Source organism: Epinephelus lanceolatus, chromosome 13 (assembly GCF_041903045.1).
Source record: "Epinephelus lanceolatus isolate andai-2023 chromosome 13, ASM4190304v1, whole genome shotgun sequence".
Lineage (NCBI taxonomy): Eukaryota > Metazoa > Chordata > Actinopteri > Perciformes > Serranidae > Epinephelus > Epinephelus lanceolatus.
In genome coordinates, this window is record NC_135746.1 from 3,960,697 (window position 1) to 3,981,479 (window position 20,783).

Consider the following 20,783-nt stretch of genomic DNA (forward strand, 5'->3'; position numbering starts at 1 on the left):
TTTGTAGCCCGCCAAAAAAAACGAAGAAGAAGAAGAAGTCCTCCAGCAGATGGCAGTAATGCGACGCTAATGATGCTAGCTACCATTAAACATCAAAGAAGAAGAAGAAGAAGAAGCCCAGTACTCTCACCCTTGAGCTCAGCTACACAACAATAACAAGGTAAATGATTTATTAAAATGTTACTGAAGATTTAACGACGTTAAATAAACGCTCGGTGTGCCGCGAGCCGCCGGGCTCTGACACCGGGCAGCTAACATCTGTCTGTTAGCCTCGGTAGCTAGTTTGGTAACTGCTAACCCTGCTAGCTAACTTAACAAGGCAGCCTGTCATCTGTCTTATCCAGCACAGTTTGGACTGACGCGGTGCTGTCGAGCTTTAGCCACAGTTAGCTGCTCTGTTCGGCTGGTTATTGGTGTTAAATTATCAACTTGTAGCTGCTCGCTGTTAGCTAGCAGAGCCGAGACGTTCACCTGGTCCTCTGACGGTTTGTCCTGTTGTTTGACCGCAGATTGTGCGATGGTTTGGACACTGAGATGACCTGCACCCTGCGCTTATGACCGACACTGAACTTCATATTTAGCAGGTCCAGTTTTAGGTGAGTATTGTTTAGACTTGATCCAGCAGGTGCAGGTGCGTTTGATGGACCAGTGTCATCCTGTTATTCTACAGGTTCCACACAGGGTGACCCATGCTTTCTGATGAGCTCGACTCCAAACCAGAGGTAATCTTGGCTCCATGTTTACTGCAGAAACAGGACTCTTTGTTGTGACTTGGAATAATGCATGAAATAAGACATGAGCTGTATCATGCTGTGGCTCTCCTCTTCTTCTTCTTCTCCCCTCAGCTGCTGGTGCAGTTTGTGCAGAACGCGTCCATCCCGTTGGTGCCGGGTCTGGAGGACTCAGAGTCCAAACACTCCTGCCTGCCTCTGCTGGCTCCAGCTGAGAGCTCACTGTGCAGCCCGCTGGAGCTCACAGGTCAGAAGCTGCTGATTCAACTTGTTTTGTTCATCACAGGCCAAAATACTCCAGAAAGTTATGATAGGGAGATGGGGCCAGATGGGGTTCACTGAAAATCTTGCAGTGGCAAAACCAGAAGCCACAACTTAATTTCAGGAAATCAGTTATGCTGTTGAAGTATATTGGCTAGTCCCACACTACGTCAACATGAGAATTAAGTACAGTACAGTTAACATTTTGTGTTTCATTCATCCGTCAAACCATTTTCAACCGCTTACCCAAAGCTTGGTCATGGGGGCAGCAGGCTGAGCAAATTAGTTTAAGGGAGACTTGTGGGCACCCACAGAACCCATTTTCATTCAGACGTATTGAGGTGAGAGGTCAAAGGACCCCGGTGAAAGTGGCCATTCCAGTTGTTTCCACACCCAAATTTTGCCTAAATTTTGAGGCTTATTTAGCCCCCTTCCTAACCAGCTGTGGTGACATGGTTGACACCCATGGATGCATTAAGCCCCAATCACACAGAAGGTGTTTTAGCTGCTGGATGCGTTTTGTTTGTAATTGTTATAATGAGAATTAAGCTGACAGCCTCTCACCCTCAACCAGAGCTAGACCAAGTAAACTTAAATAGCTACTAAGTACTGTGAAATGAATTTTAATTCACGTTGTAAGGTTTGTTTTTCAGTTTTCTAGGTATGTGGATATTTTTTTTTGTTTCACATCATCTCCATGCCCTTTACATTTGGATCAAGATGCAGCAGTGTTACATTGCTTTTAACCCTTTATTGTTCAAATTAGCTCTGACAAGCTCTGTTTCTGACTCTGCTATAGAAAACAGGATTATCATTCACTGAAGATGCCTCCATAGCTTTTTTGTTTGGATGGACAGATGACTGTTAGACAGGATCGGCTTCATGCGGCGACATTCTCTTAACTTTCTCTTAATTTTCTGTTAAGAGAAGTCAATTCCAGATGCACCAAGTATTTTCAACCATCCAAATCTGCTCTTACCCAGGTGTACTGAATGATGAATGCCATTTGAATATAAACTGGAGGCTCTGGACAATTGTTTTTAGTATAGGTTGTGTCCCCTAAACGCTGTATGAGGGAAGGTGTCGTGCCGTGTGCAAATACTCTGGCATATGTCCAAGAATTAGAGAGATGCCACCAAAACAGGAAGGAGAACTTCAGCAGTAGTAAAATTGATGCTAATCATTTTTCTGGATTAATGGAATACTTGCTTGGTCTGTAAAATGTTGATCAGTGTTTCCCAAAGCCCAGGATGACGTCTTCAAGTGTCTTGTTTTGTCCACAACTCAAAGATATTCAGTTTACTGTCAGATAGTAAAACAAACAGAAGGAGCTGAAATCAGAGAATCTTGGCTGTGTCATTACAAAAACACTCAAACCATTTAAAAGATTATCATATTAGTAGGTGATTGAAATAACAAGTTGGTAACTACTTTATTTATCTTTGCAGCTCTAGTTAGTACTTGTGTTACAGGAAAATCAAAAACCCAGGTCCAGCAAATCAGTTGTGATTCTGTAAATGCTGGGTCAGCAGAGGGACAAACTGTTACTGACATTAAAAGGAAACTGAAAGAATTGTATGATATTCATTAGTGTGTTTTATTATGTTTCTTAAATTCAAATTTCTTTGCGTCTTATCGTAGCGCTCTCAACCACTCGGAAAACCTTCTCTTAAAAGAGCAAAACTAAGAAAACAACCTCTTCGTCCTCTTCAAGGAGCCAAGTACAAGACTGCAGCTTGAATAATTTTATTAGCATGCAGACTAGTTCTCCTAAATGGACAAAACCCCACAACCTCTCGGTTAGATTTTATGGTTAAGGGATATCATACAGCAACTAAAACTAGAGAAGCTCATGTCTGTACTTTGTGACTCTGCCGACAAATTTGAGAAAATGTGGTGTATCTTTCTGGACTACGCTGAATCTGAGTTTTAAATCTCCTCATATGCAGCTTTTAGACGTTCGACCATTGTCATTATTATATTTTTTGTCCATTTTGCTTTTATTGTTTGTTAAACACAAAAATGAGGTCACGGATACAAGTGGCTGAAATGAGTTTCCTCCGTGGGGTGTCTGGGCTCAGCCTTAGAGATAGGGTGAGGAGCTCAGACATCTGGAGGGAGCTCAGAGTAGAGCCGCTTCTCGTTTGCATCAAAAAGGGTCAGTTGAGATGGTTTGGGCATCTGATCAGGATCCTCCTGGTTGCCTCCTGTTAGAGGTGTTCAGGGCACGTCCCACTGGTAGGAGGCCCCGGGGCAGACCCAGAACACACTGGAGGGATTATATATCTCATCTGGCCTGGGAATGCCTCGGGATTCCCCAGGAGGAGGGGGAAAGCGTTGCAGGGGAGAGCGACATTTGGAGTAACTTCCTGCAACCTGACCGTGGAAAAGCAGACACGTTTTTTTTTTACGTTGGTAAGTCCCAGAAATCACTGGTCACTAACAAAATAAGAACAAATCATCGACATGAGAATAGGGGAAAATTTGTTGTATATAACTTCCTGCCAGAGGTCCATTGTGTCTGTGATTCAAAAGCTTATTTTCCACAAACATATTCTCATTAGTCTGCCTCCCTCCATGCTGTTAAATCATTCATTGTGCTGTGAAACTAACAAACACTGGTTTTCTCCTCAGATGGAGGCCTGAGCCATGAGCCTGAGACGTCTCCCTCCCTGTCAGAGTTTGGAGGTGTGTCAGAACGAAGCCCGTTAGTGGTCCAGACACACCCTCATCCACGGGCCTCACCCAGCCCTCCACCCATCCTCCATGACCTCCAGCAGTCAGACAGCACTTCCTACGTCCTGCTGAACCTCGCAAAAGGTAAAACCAACTCTCAACCGTTCACATGTGCCAGAAACGTCTTCCTGTGTGATGATGAGTCACTTCCTGATGGATTTCAGTCATCGTTCCCAAAGACTGAAGTTTTACATTTAAACTCTAAATCTGATCTTGTGTCACTACTTTGTGTCTCGCACGGCTCCCGCTTCTACACACAGCGCTAAAGGAAATGGGGTGACACATTTTCATGAGGAACTGTGAATTATTTTGGCTGAAAGAAATGATCCTTGGCAGGCACATTCTCTTGGTTCATCAGCCCTTGGCAGGAGAGTCAAAAAATTAATTTTGGTCTCTTGACATGCACCTTTTGTGCGGCGCGCTGTGTTCTGTCTGTGACTCAGTGAGCGATGTGGAGTGTAGAAAAGGCTCTTCAGCAGACAGAATCACTTTCTGTCTTTTGTTACATTAACTTCAAATCCTGCATAAAGAGGGATTGTTTCTCTGAGCGTGTTTATGTGCCTTCTCACTGTGTGTTGGCCGGCATCCTCTCAGCCTCTCAGAATAAAGCCCGAACATTAAACTCACAATCGCTGAGCGTGATGGGAGGACAGTAATGAATTCAGACCTGGAGGGGCTCAGGCCGTTGATGATCATGCAGAATGTCGCCTTGGCCTTGAATTCCTTGTTTCATGGTGATTCTCCTGCTGCCTTTTCTTTCCTCTCAGGCATTACAGCCTCCTCTGAGTCCCTGATCTTCGCCGCAGATGGTGCCGGGGAGGATGACGATGAGGGGGTCTCGTCAGGCGACTACGGGATAGATGGCAGTGCTCCCTGGTATCTGCGGGTACAGGAGCTGGCACACGACAGCCTGATTGCCGCCACGCGAGCGCAGCTTGCGAGAGATGCTAAGGCCAGCCAGGACGCCAGAGCCGCAAGTGTCAGTAACGGTAAAGTCATTTTGTTTCATCAACACGAGGGGAGGTGGGTTTAAAGATCTTTTATATTGGGCTTCATAACAACATATGAAGCAGTGTTAATTTAATTAATGAAAACTATGATGAAAAACTTTTGTCATGGACCTTTTTTCCTCGACTAAGTCGTCAAGCCAGCAGTAATATCTTTTTTAATAAACTATGGTGAAGTGTATGTTTTGTTTTTGTTGCCAAGACAGGACTTTTTCCTAATGTTGTAATTAGGGTTGGGTACTGAAACTCTGTACTTTTGTACTAGGTACCGATTCACGTCGGTACTACCGAGTACGGATTCACTTAAAATGAATCTGTGCCGAATTTCGGTACCTGAGGTGGAGGCGGAGCGAGAGCGCATGACTCGCACCTCAGACTCAGCAACAATGGCGACAAAAAAAATGTGCAGACAAAAGTTAACGTGCAGCACTGTTCCTAAATGTTCTCAATAAAATGTTGAAACTGAGAAGTTTAGACTATGGGCCCGAACGATGCGTAGTGCGTCCAAATTCACACCCGTTCTTCTCTGTGAATTTTCTCCGCGACCGTGCGTCATAGCGAGAAGCCACGCATATCACCTGAAACAGCGGAACTGTAGCTTTCCGGCACGGCCAAGCACTTGTCGGTAATCCAATGTTTTCACAGCGAAAAAAATTGATAAAATTACAATATAATGATGTATAACAGAGCTTTCATACAGCTTTGCACACACATTACTGTTGGATGGATTACTCGCGAATGCAGGCTCGCACAGAAATGCCACGCATATCACATGAAAGCGCAGGAGCAGAGCTTTCCACTGATACCACACACATCATTGTGCTGTCATCCCATCATGCTATAAATACAGATTAATTGTTTACAAAAAAAAACCCTGACGAATTTCTTTACAATCATTATACAGATCAGTCACTTCATATAGTGAGGAATATCGTATCTTACCACGTCTTAGGCTTGCGTGTGTTTCTCCCTGTCTATCCACATTTGTAGTCCGGCTTTCAAGATGCAAATATCTCCATATTGTCCAGTTGACACTCCATCAAACTTTGTATGACAAGACCAGCCACTTCACCTTTGCGCACCCAGACAACTGCAGCCTAATTATGCATGCATGACAGGGCCGTAGTCACCATATACATTGAGGAGGAGCTGGCACACGACAATGTCCCCCCAATATATAACTGAAAATGAAAAACAAATATTATCTTGGAGGACATCATTGCACTTGGTTGACTATTTTCCTATGATCTTAGATGTAAATATTGCATGTTTCTTTTAGATAAAACACATTTTTGACTTGTGAATGAGTCAATGGAATTTCTTGCAATAATGAAAAAATACTGGCAATCATGTCCGCCTGGCACAAACCACATGTTTTGGACAGAATGTCCCAGCATCATGGTTCTTACATTGCCAGATTCCAGAGAGTCTCCCCTCTTCATATACGGCAGAATATGTCAACTTCCAACTTGCTATGGTGAGATACATGTAAAAATGTAAGAATTTAGGCACACAGATTTGTTTTTTTCATTGATATAAAAATTAATATAAATACAGGCACATAGAAGGACATGGAATGATGGCAAATCTGGATAGCCCAGATTGTCCTGAAAAAAACAAGATATAGCATGTGTATGTAGCCTTTATAATGACTGTGATATGAGCTTAAAAGCAAAGGCAGTAAAAATACACCAAAATAGGGTTAAAAAGTACCGAAATAAGGTACCGTTTGGTACCGGTACTGTATCGGTTCAGTTATGAACGGTACCCAACCCTAGTTGTAATGGCATGAGCTACAAGGGGTTAGTAAACTCCAGTAAATAGTCAGCGCCATAATGTTTCGCTAGCCTGCAAAACACCTTGGAGCAGTGTCAGCCAGTAACAAGACTTTTGAGCTCTAATTTGACCATAAATAAGCAGCCGTGTGTGGAAGTCCTGCTTCAGTCACTGACTGTGAGAGAACATGAGTTTAAACCTTCAGACTTCAGGCCGTACACATGCTGTGTCTTTAACCACCTGGAAAACACAAAGTCAGGCACTAAGTGCTACTCTTGTGCCGAGTTTGTGCCAACTTTGACAGGGCATGGAGGCAGGTTGAGTCTGAGGTTGGTAAGTAACCATAACAGCTTACTAACCAGAGTGCAGAGCTGACCTTCTTCCAGGCGCTGTTTTATAAGTGTGTATCAGGCCAAAAATATTGTCTGTGGGACAGATGTAAAGCTCTGGCAGCTCTGCACTAAAACGTCTTCTTCATATTTACTATAGACTGATATTTATGGAAGAAGGGAAAGATATCTGCTGGCTGTGATTGGTCCATGTCACATGACATGCAGTGCACACTGCTGAGTTCCAAAAGTTGAACTGTTAATCTCAGGGCGCAGCCTTCACGCCCTAAAAAATAGATGATCAGGAACACGTGGGTGCTGCAAGGGAGTAGCTCTGGCATATGAGCACGCCTGCCACACGTCTACAGTGAAAATAATTAATTATAGGGTGCAAAAAACGCAGCATATGTAGGGTCCCTAATGCTGAACATACACCAGAAGACACTGAAAAGACTAAAGTCTGACACCCTCTCACATCTAAAGACAGTTTTTGCGAGTTTTCAGTCACGCACTAAAAGATTTTGCAGACTGGGGATCTTGTTGGGTCACTATACAAGACTACAGCTCGATTATTTCCCTGGTGGAAATTATTACGCCAAACTCCCTTTAAGAAATATGACACATTAACAATTCCTTACGTGTCCGCAAAACACACAACTCTAGAAACACAAGATAAAAGATGTCACGTGTCGACAGTGCGGTTGACAATTCGGCCTCAATAAAATCCATGAAGAAACTGAAGAAACTGTATTTGTGTACAAACTTTACATTTTGGATTTTGTCACCTCAACCTGCTATCAGTGTCCGTTGGTTAGCTGTGCTATTTTAGTGAGAGAAGACTTTGGGAATGAGAGAACTGTTCAAAAATTAAGAAGTCTCACTAAAGTGCTGGTTGGTGGATCAGATACACACTGAATTAAACACATTCTTCTTTACTTCACCGGTTTCTCCTACTTTTCTATGAGAGAACAGAGACGTGTTCACGTTCTTGCTCCTTTCTTGGAGTCCCCTCCATGTTTTCTGTTTTCACCTGGTTTGCTGTTTCCTGTTTGCTGGAGAGGGCGCAGCTATGGGTCGTTGTTCAAGTCATTAATCTTGAGTATTTGCAGGAGCCAAGACTAAAAGCATACGATAATGTTAAACATGTTTGATTTTATTGGAACATCAGGATGAGATAAAGACTGATTTAAGACAGCTCAGACTGAGTTTTATGACCAACTTGGAGATCACGGGAGCACATGCCGACTGAGATGATTTTAATCTGACATCGGAAGTTTGTCGGCCACAGTGAAATCTCATGAACAGTCCTTTGGTTGTTTGGTCGGTCGTTTTTCTGCTCCTTTGAGTGAGATTGATGAGTCAGAGTTTACAGTGAAGCTGGGTACAAACAGTTTTCTCAAATTAGTGATTTATGGTCTCAGAGTTTGAGATGTTGAGCTTTTCAAATGATGATCAGTAAGTGTGTGCTCGTAAATCATCCTTTCAACCTGTCAAAAACTCTGCCAGAGAAATGCAAGTTTGTAAATGTGTTGAAATTATTTGCAGTTGTAGAACCTTGATTCTGATTAGTGATATTTGCATTACCCTGATTGAATAAGCTTAAAAAGAGAAAATATTTTGATTGATAGTTGATGAAAATGTAATGAAGTTTCATCAACTTAAACTAGATTAAAGACTAAATCTAAATCTAAAATATCTGCCAGAATAAACACTGTTATGTTGCTATTAATGGAAGTCTGTAGTGCCTGTTGCATGTGCATTACATCCTGTCTGTGATGTAACGTCAGGTATAGGACTAAAATTAAAAAATAAATAAATAAGAAATGAAAGCTGTGTACAGGAAGCCGCACATTTCTTCGGTAAGATAACATCAGCTGGTCTACTTACGGTGCGCATCAAAGACAGAAAGAAAAGAAATGAGGTCAGTGATGAGATGAAAATGAAGCGTAATCAGCAGTGACTGAAACTGTGTTCACACTTCTCATCATACGTCTCGAAATCAAAATGAATTTGTACCTTTTGTCTGCGATTTACAAGACTGCCTGCAAATATCCAGAGAAGGTCTAAATGGAACGTTATGGTGAAACACTGATAATGCTTCGGCACATGTTGTTGTGCTCTGTCTGAGATGATTTAATGTGCATTTAGTAGTCGGGCTAATGGAGGCTTCAGAGAGGGAGAGAGGGTACAAGGCTGCACAGAGACAGACACAGGAAAGAGAGGCAGCAGAGGAGAAACCAGACAGACACAGACAGAGGAGAGGACACACAGGTGATCAGAGTGAAGTGATGGTTCTGAATTGGTCGACATTTTTGGAAATATGTTTTATAGCTTTTTATTGCAGAGAGTTAAATGAGAGGTAGATACCACTCTTATGTCCCAGATTAGCTTATCTTAGCTTAGCACAAAGACTGGAAATGGAGGGAAGCAGCTAGCATGGCTCTGTCTAAAAATAACAAAACCAGCCTTGCCACTTACGCTCATTTATTAACATGTCATATCTTGTTTTATGCGTGAAACAGCAGTTTAAGTAAAAAATGATCCAATCAGCGCCGTGGGTGTGACTGACACCAAAACCAATGAGGAGTAGAAACAACAATGACGGGCGCTAATGCTGCTATCAAGGCTGTTCTACATCAACTAGTCTTCAATACTGCCACACATCAGAGTTTGTTTTTACTTCGCTCTGCCACTCCCTGGAAAAAACAGTATGTCGGCATGGCGATGCATCAGTGTGGACTTAATATGACGTTAAATTCAGGTGGATATGTTGGCGCCATATGCATTTCTTTTATTTTGATGTCACAAGCTTGTTGATCTTGAAGAAGGCCCAAAGGCCGAAACGTCATCAAAAGTGTGTGAAAGTGTACGATGCTTGTTTTCTACAATCAAGTCTCTTGCCAGTGATCAGCACCTCTTTCTAATTCTTGGTGTGCGTTATTTTTATATTTTAAATAGAGGGGACACAGTCAGTACATTTACATGCACGCAGTAGTCGAGCAAAGCTCATAGCTCGGCTAATCAGTCAAGTCGGACTTCTCGTCTTGTCTGAGTATACATGCAGACGAGGAAATCAAATTTCTGACCAAGTACATCTGACTCCGCCTCGATAGGTGGCGCTGTGTCCTTTTTTTTTTTTTTTTTTTTTAATATATATATATTTTTTGGGCTTTTTTGCCTTTAATATACAGGACTGTGTGAAATGGGGAGACAGACAGAGAGAGTGAGGGGGCGACATGCAGCAAAGGGTTGCAAGCTGGAGTTGAACTCGCGACCACTGCAGCGAGGCATCACCTCTATACATGGGGTGCCAGCACTATCCACTAAGCTACCGATGCCCCGGCGCTGTGTAGTTTTAAACATAGTGCGTATTGAACTAGTTCCGGTTGACCCAACGAATGAAGCTGTCGGAGCATGAATGTAGTTTCCTCGCCCGCCAAGAGGTGCTTCTTCTGCTTCTCGGTCACCATGGTGTTTGTTTGTTTGTTTGTTTGTCCGGGGAGTTACTGCAATGCTGCTACGTCATCTCCTTCTTCTTCCAGGTAAAAGCCTGCGAAAGAAAAAGCGGTGCATGTGCAGAACGCCGAGTGGATACATGCAGCAATAGTTTGATTTTTAGTCGGACTAAGCCAATAATTCGATTTTCTCAAGCTGCATATAAACGTTCTGACTGTCAAACTGAAACGAGGAGTAAAGAGTTGACAGTTCTGATATCAGCAGCTCTCATCCAGAATTGTGACCCTATATTCATATCATAGGCTGTTTAAAAGAAATGGATGTAGCCACCATGACGTCCCCCATTGGTTTGTGCACTGCCACCATCTTAGTGTTTTGAAGCCAAAAGCGACCATATTTGGACTAGAGCGTGGAGCTATGGGGGACTGAGGGATGGATCTGACTGAGAACCTTAGGACACAACCATGGTAGCGACTTGTCAGGTGCATGGTAGCCATGCCCTAAAGCAATAAACATCATGCTATATTGAAGACGACTCGAAACTAGAGATTGAGATCATAAACTCGTCAGGAAAATGTTTATGAGAGGTAATAAATGAAGTGACAAGTATGTTAATTTTTTCCTAGACTTAAATACAATTGGACTTCTTTTTGCAACTGGTGGTGTCGCCTCCTGCTGGCCATTAGAAGGATAACTGGTACTGCAAAGCTGGTTATCAACTGTGATCATGTCTCTTACTTTCGCCTCTGACTTTTGTCCATAGATACTTTTTTCGTCAGTGATCTGATTAGTCAGAGGTCAGGCATGTTGACATGCTGTGATCCGATACTCTGAACATAACCTGCTCCGGAGCAGATTAGCTGTTAAGCATTGGTTACCACAGTGATTTATCCGGGTAAAAAGAGAACCAGCATGGTTGTACTGAGTCCCAGATTTCACCCTGAAGTCACCTCACTAACTCTAAATCCTGCTTCATAGCACAGGCCTCTGCAGATAAACTCTTGATTCACACAGGCACATAGATTTGAAAAGTTTTAAAATCAAGTATGATGAAAAAAAAATGTTTAAAAGTGTTTCCAAACTCTGCTTTGATTGTCGAGTTGTTTACTCCGTCTTCCTCACTCTCCAAAATGATGTCTTAACCTGTTGGTTGCTAAACTCTCTTTGCTGTGGAGCTATCTCCTCTGATCTGAGACACACATCCACTTCCTGCAGCTCACAGCGCCGTAGAAAGCTGTTGACCCACACCAGGAGTCAGCACTTCATCAGAACGCATTATAACTTCCCTCCACAGGCGGCCTGATAGATAAAGACTTTACCCATGACATTCAAGGCACCATGACTCCTAGCTGCATCTCTGATCTTTGAACTACTCTAGAGCCGAATTGCAGCCAGAGGTCCTTGTTAGAGAAGTGATATGAGAGTGAAGTTTATTCCCGTCTTCGCCCGCTCGGACTTTATTTCCTCCCGCCCCGTCCTGGATCTGTTTTCTGTGTTTATGATCTCTTACTTAGATGCTGCGCCGAGGTACCTGCTGCTTCTGTTTTACTACTATCACTGTGTGTCGTCAGCTGATCATGTAGCATGTAGGATTGTAATTTCCCCACATTCATCCTTGACCTCATTATATTTTCATTTAGATGAAGTGAGAACAGTTATCAAAGGAAAGAACATTTTTTAGCCCATGCAGACGTCTTTGATCTGATCAAAGCGACTAAAATTATGTGTTTTACACATAATACAAACATGTCTTCCTCTGAGCTGGTGCCGCTGATAAGAAAGGGCTTAAAATACTTTGTACGTGGTTAAATAAAATGTCTGCTGCAGACTGTAAGTGGTTTCAGTGTGGGACTAAACCTCCACTCTGTGAGCCAGTGTAATGGCCGCCCTCCCACTAACTTGCTGTAGATTAGACAAGTTCCCTCAGCAGTGGGGTATCAGTTATAGGTGCATTACTGCCGGCACGCCGTAAGCAGAATTGGGCCCGTTAAAGACATTCGTCGCGGGGAGTTGGAGCAGGTGAAAAGGGAGTGATTGCATTCAGCTTCGGGTGGTTTTCTTTTGGCCGCAGTTGTTCTGCAGGTCTCCGTCAGCACCCGATGATTAGCTTTTATACAGCTGTGCTCCAGAGGCCGGCCACCTGGCACTCCTGAATTGTTTTCCTGCAGGACCCCGCTCACTTTCCTCTTCTGGTTGCCTAGGTGACCACACACACAGTTTGACGGCGGACGGGGACAAGCGAGAGCTGCCGTCTCGGACCAGCCGCCCCCTCTCCAAGCAGATCCTCCGCTGCTCGTTCGAGGGCTGCTGCAGGACGTTCACCTGGCCAGCTCATCTCAAATACCACCTCAAAACACACAGGTAACACAACAACACACACGGCGAGGGAACGTAATGGGTTCAGGCAGCAGTTACAACAAGATGTCGTCACCAAAGCATCAACATTCAACACTGCACAAGCCTGGCTGATAGGGATACAGATTTTGAAATTGAAAAATAATAATGGAAGCTAATACAGTGTCCAACTTTTTATCCAAATAATTACACACGTTAGCTTTCAGGTATCATATGTTTAATCTAATCTTAGATTTTGATCTGTTACTGTCTGTAAAACCAAAATACAACATAGATGTTTGAAGTCTTAAACAAAAGGTGTCACTTTAGTGCTCCTGTTCTCTGTGCATGAAAATTATGCAGGAATTTCATCCATACAACTATGTCCACCCTACATGGGCTCACCAGCTGTGCTGAGGTGGTTATGGGTAAAAAAAAAAAAAAAAGTGATGCATTACACAGTTAAAAAAAGTAATGCACTACTTGATATAATTACCCCACAGACAAGTAATGCGGTTCATCATTTAAACACACTGGCAAAGGATATCAATGCATACAATAAATATAACATTTATAAATAATAAGAAATTGAAATGTTTTCAGAAAAGCATCTTTATTTTTATAAAAATGTTTTCAGTTCAGACAAGTATCTTATTTTCACAAACTATACAGTAGTACAATAAAAATATTCTCTCATTTGGTATCATAGGATGAACAGTTAATCATAAAACATCGTTTTTGTTGGTATAAAAATAAACAAAATAAACGTGTTCCTGCTGTAAATTTGGGCATTTTAACATGAAGGTCTATGGGGATTGACTCACTCTCGGAGCCTGCCTCAAGTGGCCATTTGAGGAACTGCATTTTTGGGCACTTAATTAACGTAATTGGCACGTAATGGCCAATTAACAATATAACGTTAAACTTTACATGCGCACATTTCAGCAGAAATCCCCTGAGGAGGTAAATCATTAGGCTAAACAAACTCACCAAACTCTATTTGATGTGTTTGTAGTTTAACCCTTTCAAACCTGAGCACATTGGCTTGATTTCTTTTAAAAACCTGGGAAGAAGGCAGTGAGCAACGAAAGAAGGTGAGACCCCAAACATTTGCAAGAAAAAAAAAGAAAAAAGAGAAAATGTTAAAATAATTTTAAAATGTAATAATAATTATTATTATAAATATAGTTTTTCTGTAGCTTTTTGCTTTTTTAAAATAATTTTCTAAATCTATAATTATTTTTATTTTTTTGCAATTTGTGGGACGTTTCTTACCAAGTTGCTCGTTGCCTTTTTTCCCCATGTTTCTGAAAGAAATGGCAATAATTAGCACAGGGTGCAAAGGTTTAAAAACTTGCGAAAGAGTTAAGCAGCAGTCGTGAGGAGTCGTCTCTTAAATTGTTTGTCAGACAACGTGTTCCTCATCAGAGTCAGCACATGACTGCTCGGGGTGAAGAGCCTCTCCACAGGCGCTCTCCACAGCATTGCTGCTGTCGGCACATTTGATGATTTTCTTCTTTTTTTTTATCCACTCATGCAGATAGTTTAAGAAACTAATTAACACAAGTGTAATTGTTTGATAAGTTACTGTAATGTGATTACTGGAGGGTGTTACTTTCCAATGTGTTGGCCCAACACTGCTTAAAAGACACTGCAGATCTATGTAAACCAGACTGAGTGCTGTCGAAGCATTTTCAAGAAATGTAAAAAAACCAAAATCAATCTGAATATATTTCACAGAGTTCATCAGATTTTGAAACCTTTATTGTCTCCACCAAATTAGCATCACTGACAAAAACATTAATTATATATTCATGGATAAACAACAGTTAAGAAAGTTAATAAATCAGACGGCAGAATTAGTGTTTACTGTTCATCAATCACAGAGACACGTGTTGGACGAGTGCTGCTCAGATGGTTTACAGCTAAGTGAAGAGAGCGATCACACAGTGTTCTCCACAGGTTGTTTATGTGGAGGCAGACAGAGCAGCCGAGCAGGAGGATCACAGCTGAGGCTCAGAGCGAAGTGTGTGTTTGTACTGCAGGAGCTCTCTTAACATCAGTGCTGGAAATCTATTTGTGGTCGCCCCGTCTGACCTTGTGGTGGGCTGTTGCAAATGAAATGCGCGCACGGGAGACACTGAGTCTTGTTTGTTTGGTTATCTCCGCTCCCAGGAATGACCGAATGTTCAGGTGCGTCGCAGAGGGCTGCGGGAAGAGTTTCTACGTGCTGCAGAGGCTGCAGGTTCACATGAGGACGCACAACGGCGAGAAGCCCTTCATTTGCAAGGAGAAGAACTGCGGGAAGAAGTTCACCACGGCCGGAAACTTGAAGAACCACAAACGCATACACACAGGTGGGGACCGGTGTGTAAAGGCCCAAACACGCTGGAAGCAATAACTGACTCAGGCCATTTGACTCTGCTCATTTAATGCTTCCTTGGTGCAGTCATGGCCGCAGATTTGAAGAGTCAGCAGCACTGGCGCCTCCATTTCACTGCTGCAATGAGTAACAGTGCTCTGTCATATTTTATTTAGGGTGACATTAAGATTTTTGATGGCCTGTTCCGCAGTCTGCTCCTTCTGTCTGGGGACCAGTTAGCAGACCAGATACACTGTACAGTGTTTATATTTTGCCCATATGTCTGGAAGAATAGCTTTCTATGAGCTGTTATTTCCACTTAGCTGCATGAAGTTAGATTATTTTTTACATTCTTGTTTGTCAGAATAGGTCAGCTGTCACCACAAGTTTATTTTTACCCCTGCCCCGTGTTTTGGAGCGCCTCTTTGCCCCTCTGGAACACAGTTACAAGATCTTCCCGTCAAATGGAAGAATGCTTTAAAGGAAATGGCTACTTCAGAATGGAAATACAGACAGTACTTAGTGACCCTCATGCCAACAAGAACTCCAGTGTAGTTTTTTAATCCACAAAACTGGTTCGGGGTATCGGAGGATAACAGCTAGCCGGAATAACAGCTTCACTTGAAGTGCATGGAACCCACATTTTGAAAATGTAATAAAACTCTGCTAATGCATTTCAAAAACGTCAGAACAGCTCATCCGTCGTAATCCAAGTGCCCTGAAGCTGTGGCATGCAAAATTGACGTAATTTACTCCACTTTTATAGCATCATTTCTCACCGTGGTCAGTTAGCCTGCAGGAGTGCTGTGTTTACATGGCAACTTGCGCGAGACTGCGTTCTGATGTTTTCTGATGGAGATAGACATCATGGACGCTCATGATTTGTTCACAAAGTTTCACACTATCAATCGATCAAACAAGAAATCGGACAAAAAAAAAACCCCCACACTGCTTCATCACCAGGCTGCTGGTGGTGCTCTGTAGGATAACAGCAGCCTGTGCTCCTGAAGCAGCAACACGTGCAGCAACTTTGCTGCTGGACATTAGTTAAATTTTGGGCGTCACATGCCAACAAATTGAGGTAATGTGACACAGAAATATGTCAAAATGCAAGACTGACATGCACAAATACAAAATGTTTGTTGCAGGTAACCTCCAGGTAGACACCTCCGCCTCATTTACATAAATGAAACGGCACGGAGTGAACACTGCCTCAATCGATTAGTTTTTGGTCACCTAAAACAATTCTATATCAGTTTACACTATATTGTACACTATATTTATTATGTTTTCACTGCTTCATCTTCCTGTCACACAGCCCTTTATGACGGGGAAATGAAGCTGTTATTTCAAAGCTGCCAGACTCCATTGACAAAAACAGTCATTTTCCTTTACAGAACATGGGAGCTGCTGCTCTCCCACTGCCTGGATCAGTTAGTGTGTGAGGTACAGCAGAGAAAATACTCTAAATATAGTGTACTCGTAAACTGATATAGATTTTTTTATGTTGCTAAAATACATTTTACTTCAGCTCTTGTCCACAGCAGTACTTGGCTTAGCTTCCATCGTGGTAGATTTGGTTTATGGAGGAAAAGTGACAACAGAAATAAACAAGTTTGTTGATTTCACAGATCTCCGCAATCTTACTATATAATGACGAAAACTCTGTGTGTGTGTGTGTGTGTGTGTGTGTGTGTGTGTGTGTGTGTGTGTGTTCCACGTTTTCCTCCTCACTGACTTGGTCAATCCATGTGAAATTTGGCACAGTGGTAGAGGGTCATGGGAGGATGCCAATGAAGCAATATTACATCAATTGGCCAAAGGGGGGCGCTATAGCAACCGATTGAAATGTCAAACTTTGAATGGGCATATCTCATGCCCCGTATGTGGTAGAGACATGAAACTTTGCACAGAGATGCCTCTCCTCATGAGGAACACATTTGCCTCAAGAACCCATAACTTCCACTTATATAGATTTTCCGCCATTTTGAATTTTTTGAAAAACACTTCAAATGGATCTCTTCCTAGGAAGTTTGAGCGATCTGCATGAAACTGGGTGAACATAATCTAGGGACCAATATCTAAAGTTCCCTCTTGGCAAAAGTTGGAAAACTTACTAAAACTGAGCTTCTATAAGGCAATGAATATTGCGGAGGGCGTGGCTCATCACATAAAGGTGTATAACATCTCAAGGGTTTCACCCATCACCACGCAACTTTGTAGGCATATGACCACACATAATCTGAGGGGACCCCTCCATTATTGACCCCATCAAACAAAATGGGGGCGCTAGAGAGCTCATTTCTTATCTAGGCCTAACCGCCATATGGATTTTTACTAAACTTGGTAGACATGTAGAACAGGACGCCTCAAGGTGACTGGAGAAATTTAACTCTAATTGGCAACTGGGTGGCGCTATAACAACAGAAAAATGCTTCAGAATGGCTAAAATGCGACCCGTCGCTGTGGCTCCACCTGTGGACCAATGTTTCTAATTTTTGGTATGACTAAGTCATGGTATGGTATGCTGTACTCAATGGGTATGGACTAGTTGAAATAAATTGCCAGTTGTCTATTTGGAAATGATCATTGTTGTTAGTGTGACGTCACAATCATTCTGTCTTAAACAATTAAATTTAGCTAGTTAGCTACCAAGACATTAGCATACAACTTTTTTTTGTTACGCTTATTATAAAGATATAGGATAAGATAAAATTTTACTGATCCCACTCCAGGCAAATTCACATTACAGCAGCTCAAATAGCACAGATAGAAAAGCAAGTTGAATGGCAATAGAATAAACAGATAAAATATACATATATATATATATATATATATATATATATATATATATATATATATATATATATCATAATTAGAAAAATATAAAATATAAAGTACTAACTATACACTCAATACTATTTACACTATATACACCTTTCATTTATGCACATATGGAAACAAAAATATGTATATGTGAATATATGTATGGGTATATATTGACAGCTGTACAGGATAATTGCATTTTGGAGAAAATGCATTGTGGGTTTCTTTTGTTGCTTGTGTAGCCATCTTGCCCATTGGTTTCTGATAACACTCAGTTTGGCGTGTGCCTCTGAAACGTCTGTTTTGAGGGCCATGTAGCCCAAATGTTATCCCAGAGAGTACTGCTAGTTGCTTGGTAAAGAAGCAGTGTTCTTTTTATTTGATGACTTGCTTGATCAACTGATAGCATGAAACTTTAGTTGTAAACAAACTGCAAGCGACCATGTTTTTCAGACAAACGGCAAATGTCACTGCCACAGTCACGTCTGATTATGTAAACTCCATCAACAACTGCTGATGATGTTTCAGGATCTTGAATGGTTCATTTCACTGCGGAAAATATCACCATCATTCCTTGTAACTCGAGGGGCAAAGAGGCACTTGGAAATGAGGATAGGGTCAAAAATAAGAAACGAGATTGGGCATAAGTCTCTAACAGTGTGTGTGTGTGTGTGTGTGTTTGGTGGGCGGCTGCTTCCAGGAGAGAAGCCTTTCCTGTGCGAAGCAGATGGCTGTGGGCGATCCTTTGCAGAGTATTCCAGTCTAAGGAAACACATGCTCGTACATTCTGGTGAGTGGGACACAGTGAACAGCTGGACAGCTGAGCACCTTTTTTGTATTTAGTGAGCTGCAGATAAAGTGACTCAAGATGTGGCGTGAACAGATGCATTCAGAGTGGATCACAGGATCTGTGTGTGTGTGTGTGTGTGTGTGTGTGTGTGTGTGCACGTTTCCCAGGTGAGAAGCCTCATCACTGTGGGATCTGTGGGAAGACTTTCTCTCAGTCGGGCAGCAGAAACGTCCACATGAGGAAGAGACACGGAGAGGAAGGGCTCAGCAGTGAGAGCAGAGAGACAGGTCTTTTCTCTCTCTCTGACACACACACACACACGCAGCAGTAGGTGGTTATGCTAATCCTTGGATAATGTAGCTTCAAGCAGCCCATACATTTTAAAATGTGCATAGAGATGGTGTTGGTTTAAGTTACATTTAGGAACATTTCTTGAATAATTAATTACGTTCAACACAAAAATTTATCATTCAGATTTTTATTCTTTGGGGCCAGTAGCTGAATTGTTTTAGACTGCATTTATCTGTATCAGCTCAGCTCCATGCTGCAGAACCCGGCCTGTTAGGCGTCTTGTGTTGGGGTCAGATTTGAGAAGTACATAATCACCACGTTAGAATAGCACAGTAACTCAAATCTGTGTCTTCAAGTGTCTCGTGCCTCACTTGGATGCCTTCCTGCTGTCACCTTACAAATTACTGAGATAAACAAGTGGATACTTGAGTACATCTCCACTGCAGCTGTGAAGAATTTACCCGAGTTCACTCCTGCCTCTTTTCTTAGTATCAGTTTCAGCACCTCTTCAGATTAAAAGCGTCTCTCACCAAGCTCTTTACGTCCCAACATATCGTCTAATTGTACAAAATCAGCTTAAATTAGTTAGTTTTTTTTACGTGAAACAAGAGCTTATTTGCCTCCTTGTCACACTGGTGTAGCAGTGGGGAAGCACCGCAGCTGAATCACCACAGAGGAGACGTTGCCAAAGCTCTAATTATAAACAGCAGATTTATTCGGGTCAGTCTCCCCAAAGACGCTGGTCTTTTGTAAAAGCAGAGCAAAAGGAAGATGCAGCTCCTCAACAGAGGGGTACTTTAAGTTACTGGATGAATTATTAAATTCACTGTGTTGGAATAAGTACAGTCCTAAAAACACCCCCCCCTCCCAAAAAACATTTTTACACAAGCGTCTAAAGGTAACTTTAAAGTCAATAATGAGCCTGTTTGAGTTTGGAAGATGTATTTTTCAGACTTAGTGAGTTGTTGTCTTTAAGTCCTGTACAGTGTGCATCAGTGTCCATTCGAGCTGCATCGACTTATCTGTCAACTGTTAAAGTAACTTCCAGATAATTTGATAATCGATTAACACGCTGGAGGGATTACATATCTCATCTGGCCTGGGAACACCTCGGGGTCCCTCAGGAGGAGCTGGAACGCGTTGCTGGGGAGAGGGAAGTCTGGAGTGCTTTGCTTGGCCTGCTGCCCCTGCGACCCAGCCCCGGATAAGCAGATGAAAATGGATGGATGGATTAATTAATTTGAGTAATTTTTTAAGAGCATAAAAGAAAAATATCTCCAGCTTCATGAATGTGAATATTTCCTGGTTAACTCCTCTGTGACAGCAAACTGAATATCTTTGGGCTGTGGACAGAGCAGGGCCTTTGAGGACGCCATCTTGAGCGACCTTTTTCACCATTTCCTGACATTTTAGAGACCAAACAACTAAAAAATAATCAATGAAAATAATCAACAATGACAGTACCCTCTAGTGTCAGCCCTACTCTCTATTTCATACTTTCACGTGTCATCATTTAGTGTTGAGTGGTGTGTAAAGCTAAAGTTTGACGTCTGTTTGACAGGTGAGGCTCTGACGCAAAGCAGCCTGCTGGAGGCAGACGGTGAAAATGGAGATACTATGGTCACCATGACAACGACCGTGGAGCCTATGAATCTACACCACGCCATGCTGAGATCACCAGGTAGGTTGTTTCCACATGTACAGCAGAGAAAAGACAATTATATACAGGGTGGACAAAATAACACGTCACAGTACAACAACCTTCTGCAAACAGTAATTCAGTGAAGCTCATGACGTTGTGTTGATGAGTCATCGTGCGGAGCCGCTAATGTCTTGTTAAGTGTTTTTCAGTCATTGTTTGTGGCAGTCCTTTGGTAACCACTG

The 20,783-nt window shown here is 42.2% G+C and overlaps 1 protein-coding gene across 1 annotated transcript in view; it reads left to right on the forward strand.

Moving 5' to 3' along the window:
* znf410 (zinc finger protein 410) overlaps positions 1–20,783 on the forward strand; it is a 27,521-nt gene continuing 6,738 nt past the window's right edge. Inside the window, exons 1-11 of the mRNA XM_033648724.2 lie at positions 1–160; positions 510–596; positions 671–722; positions 846–978; positions 3,627–3,812; positions 4,496–4,717; positions 12,498–12,657; positions 14,806–14,987; positions 18,519–18,608; positions 18,776–18,895; positions 20,461–20,580. Of these exons, the coding sequence (XP_033504615.1) occupies positions 690–722; positions 846–978; positions 3,627–3,812; positions 4,496–4,717; positions 12,498–12,657; positions 14,806–14,987; positions 18,519–18,608; positions 18,776–18,895; positions 20,461–20,580 (1,246 nt within the window). The 5' untranslated portion in view covers positions 1–160; positions 510–596; positions 671–689. The remainder of the gene's footprint in view (positions 161–509; positions 597–670; positions 723–845; positions 979–3,626; positions 3,813–4,495; positions 4,718–12,497; positions 12,658–14,805; positions 14,988–18,518; positions 18,609–18,775; positions 18,896–20,460; positions 20,581–20,783) is intronic.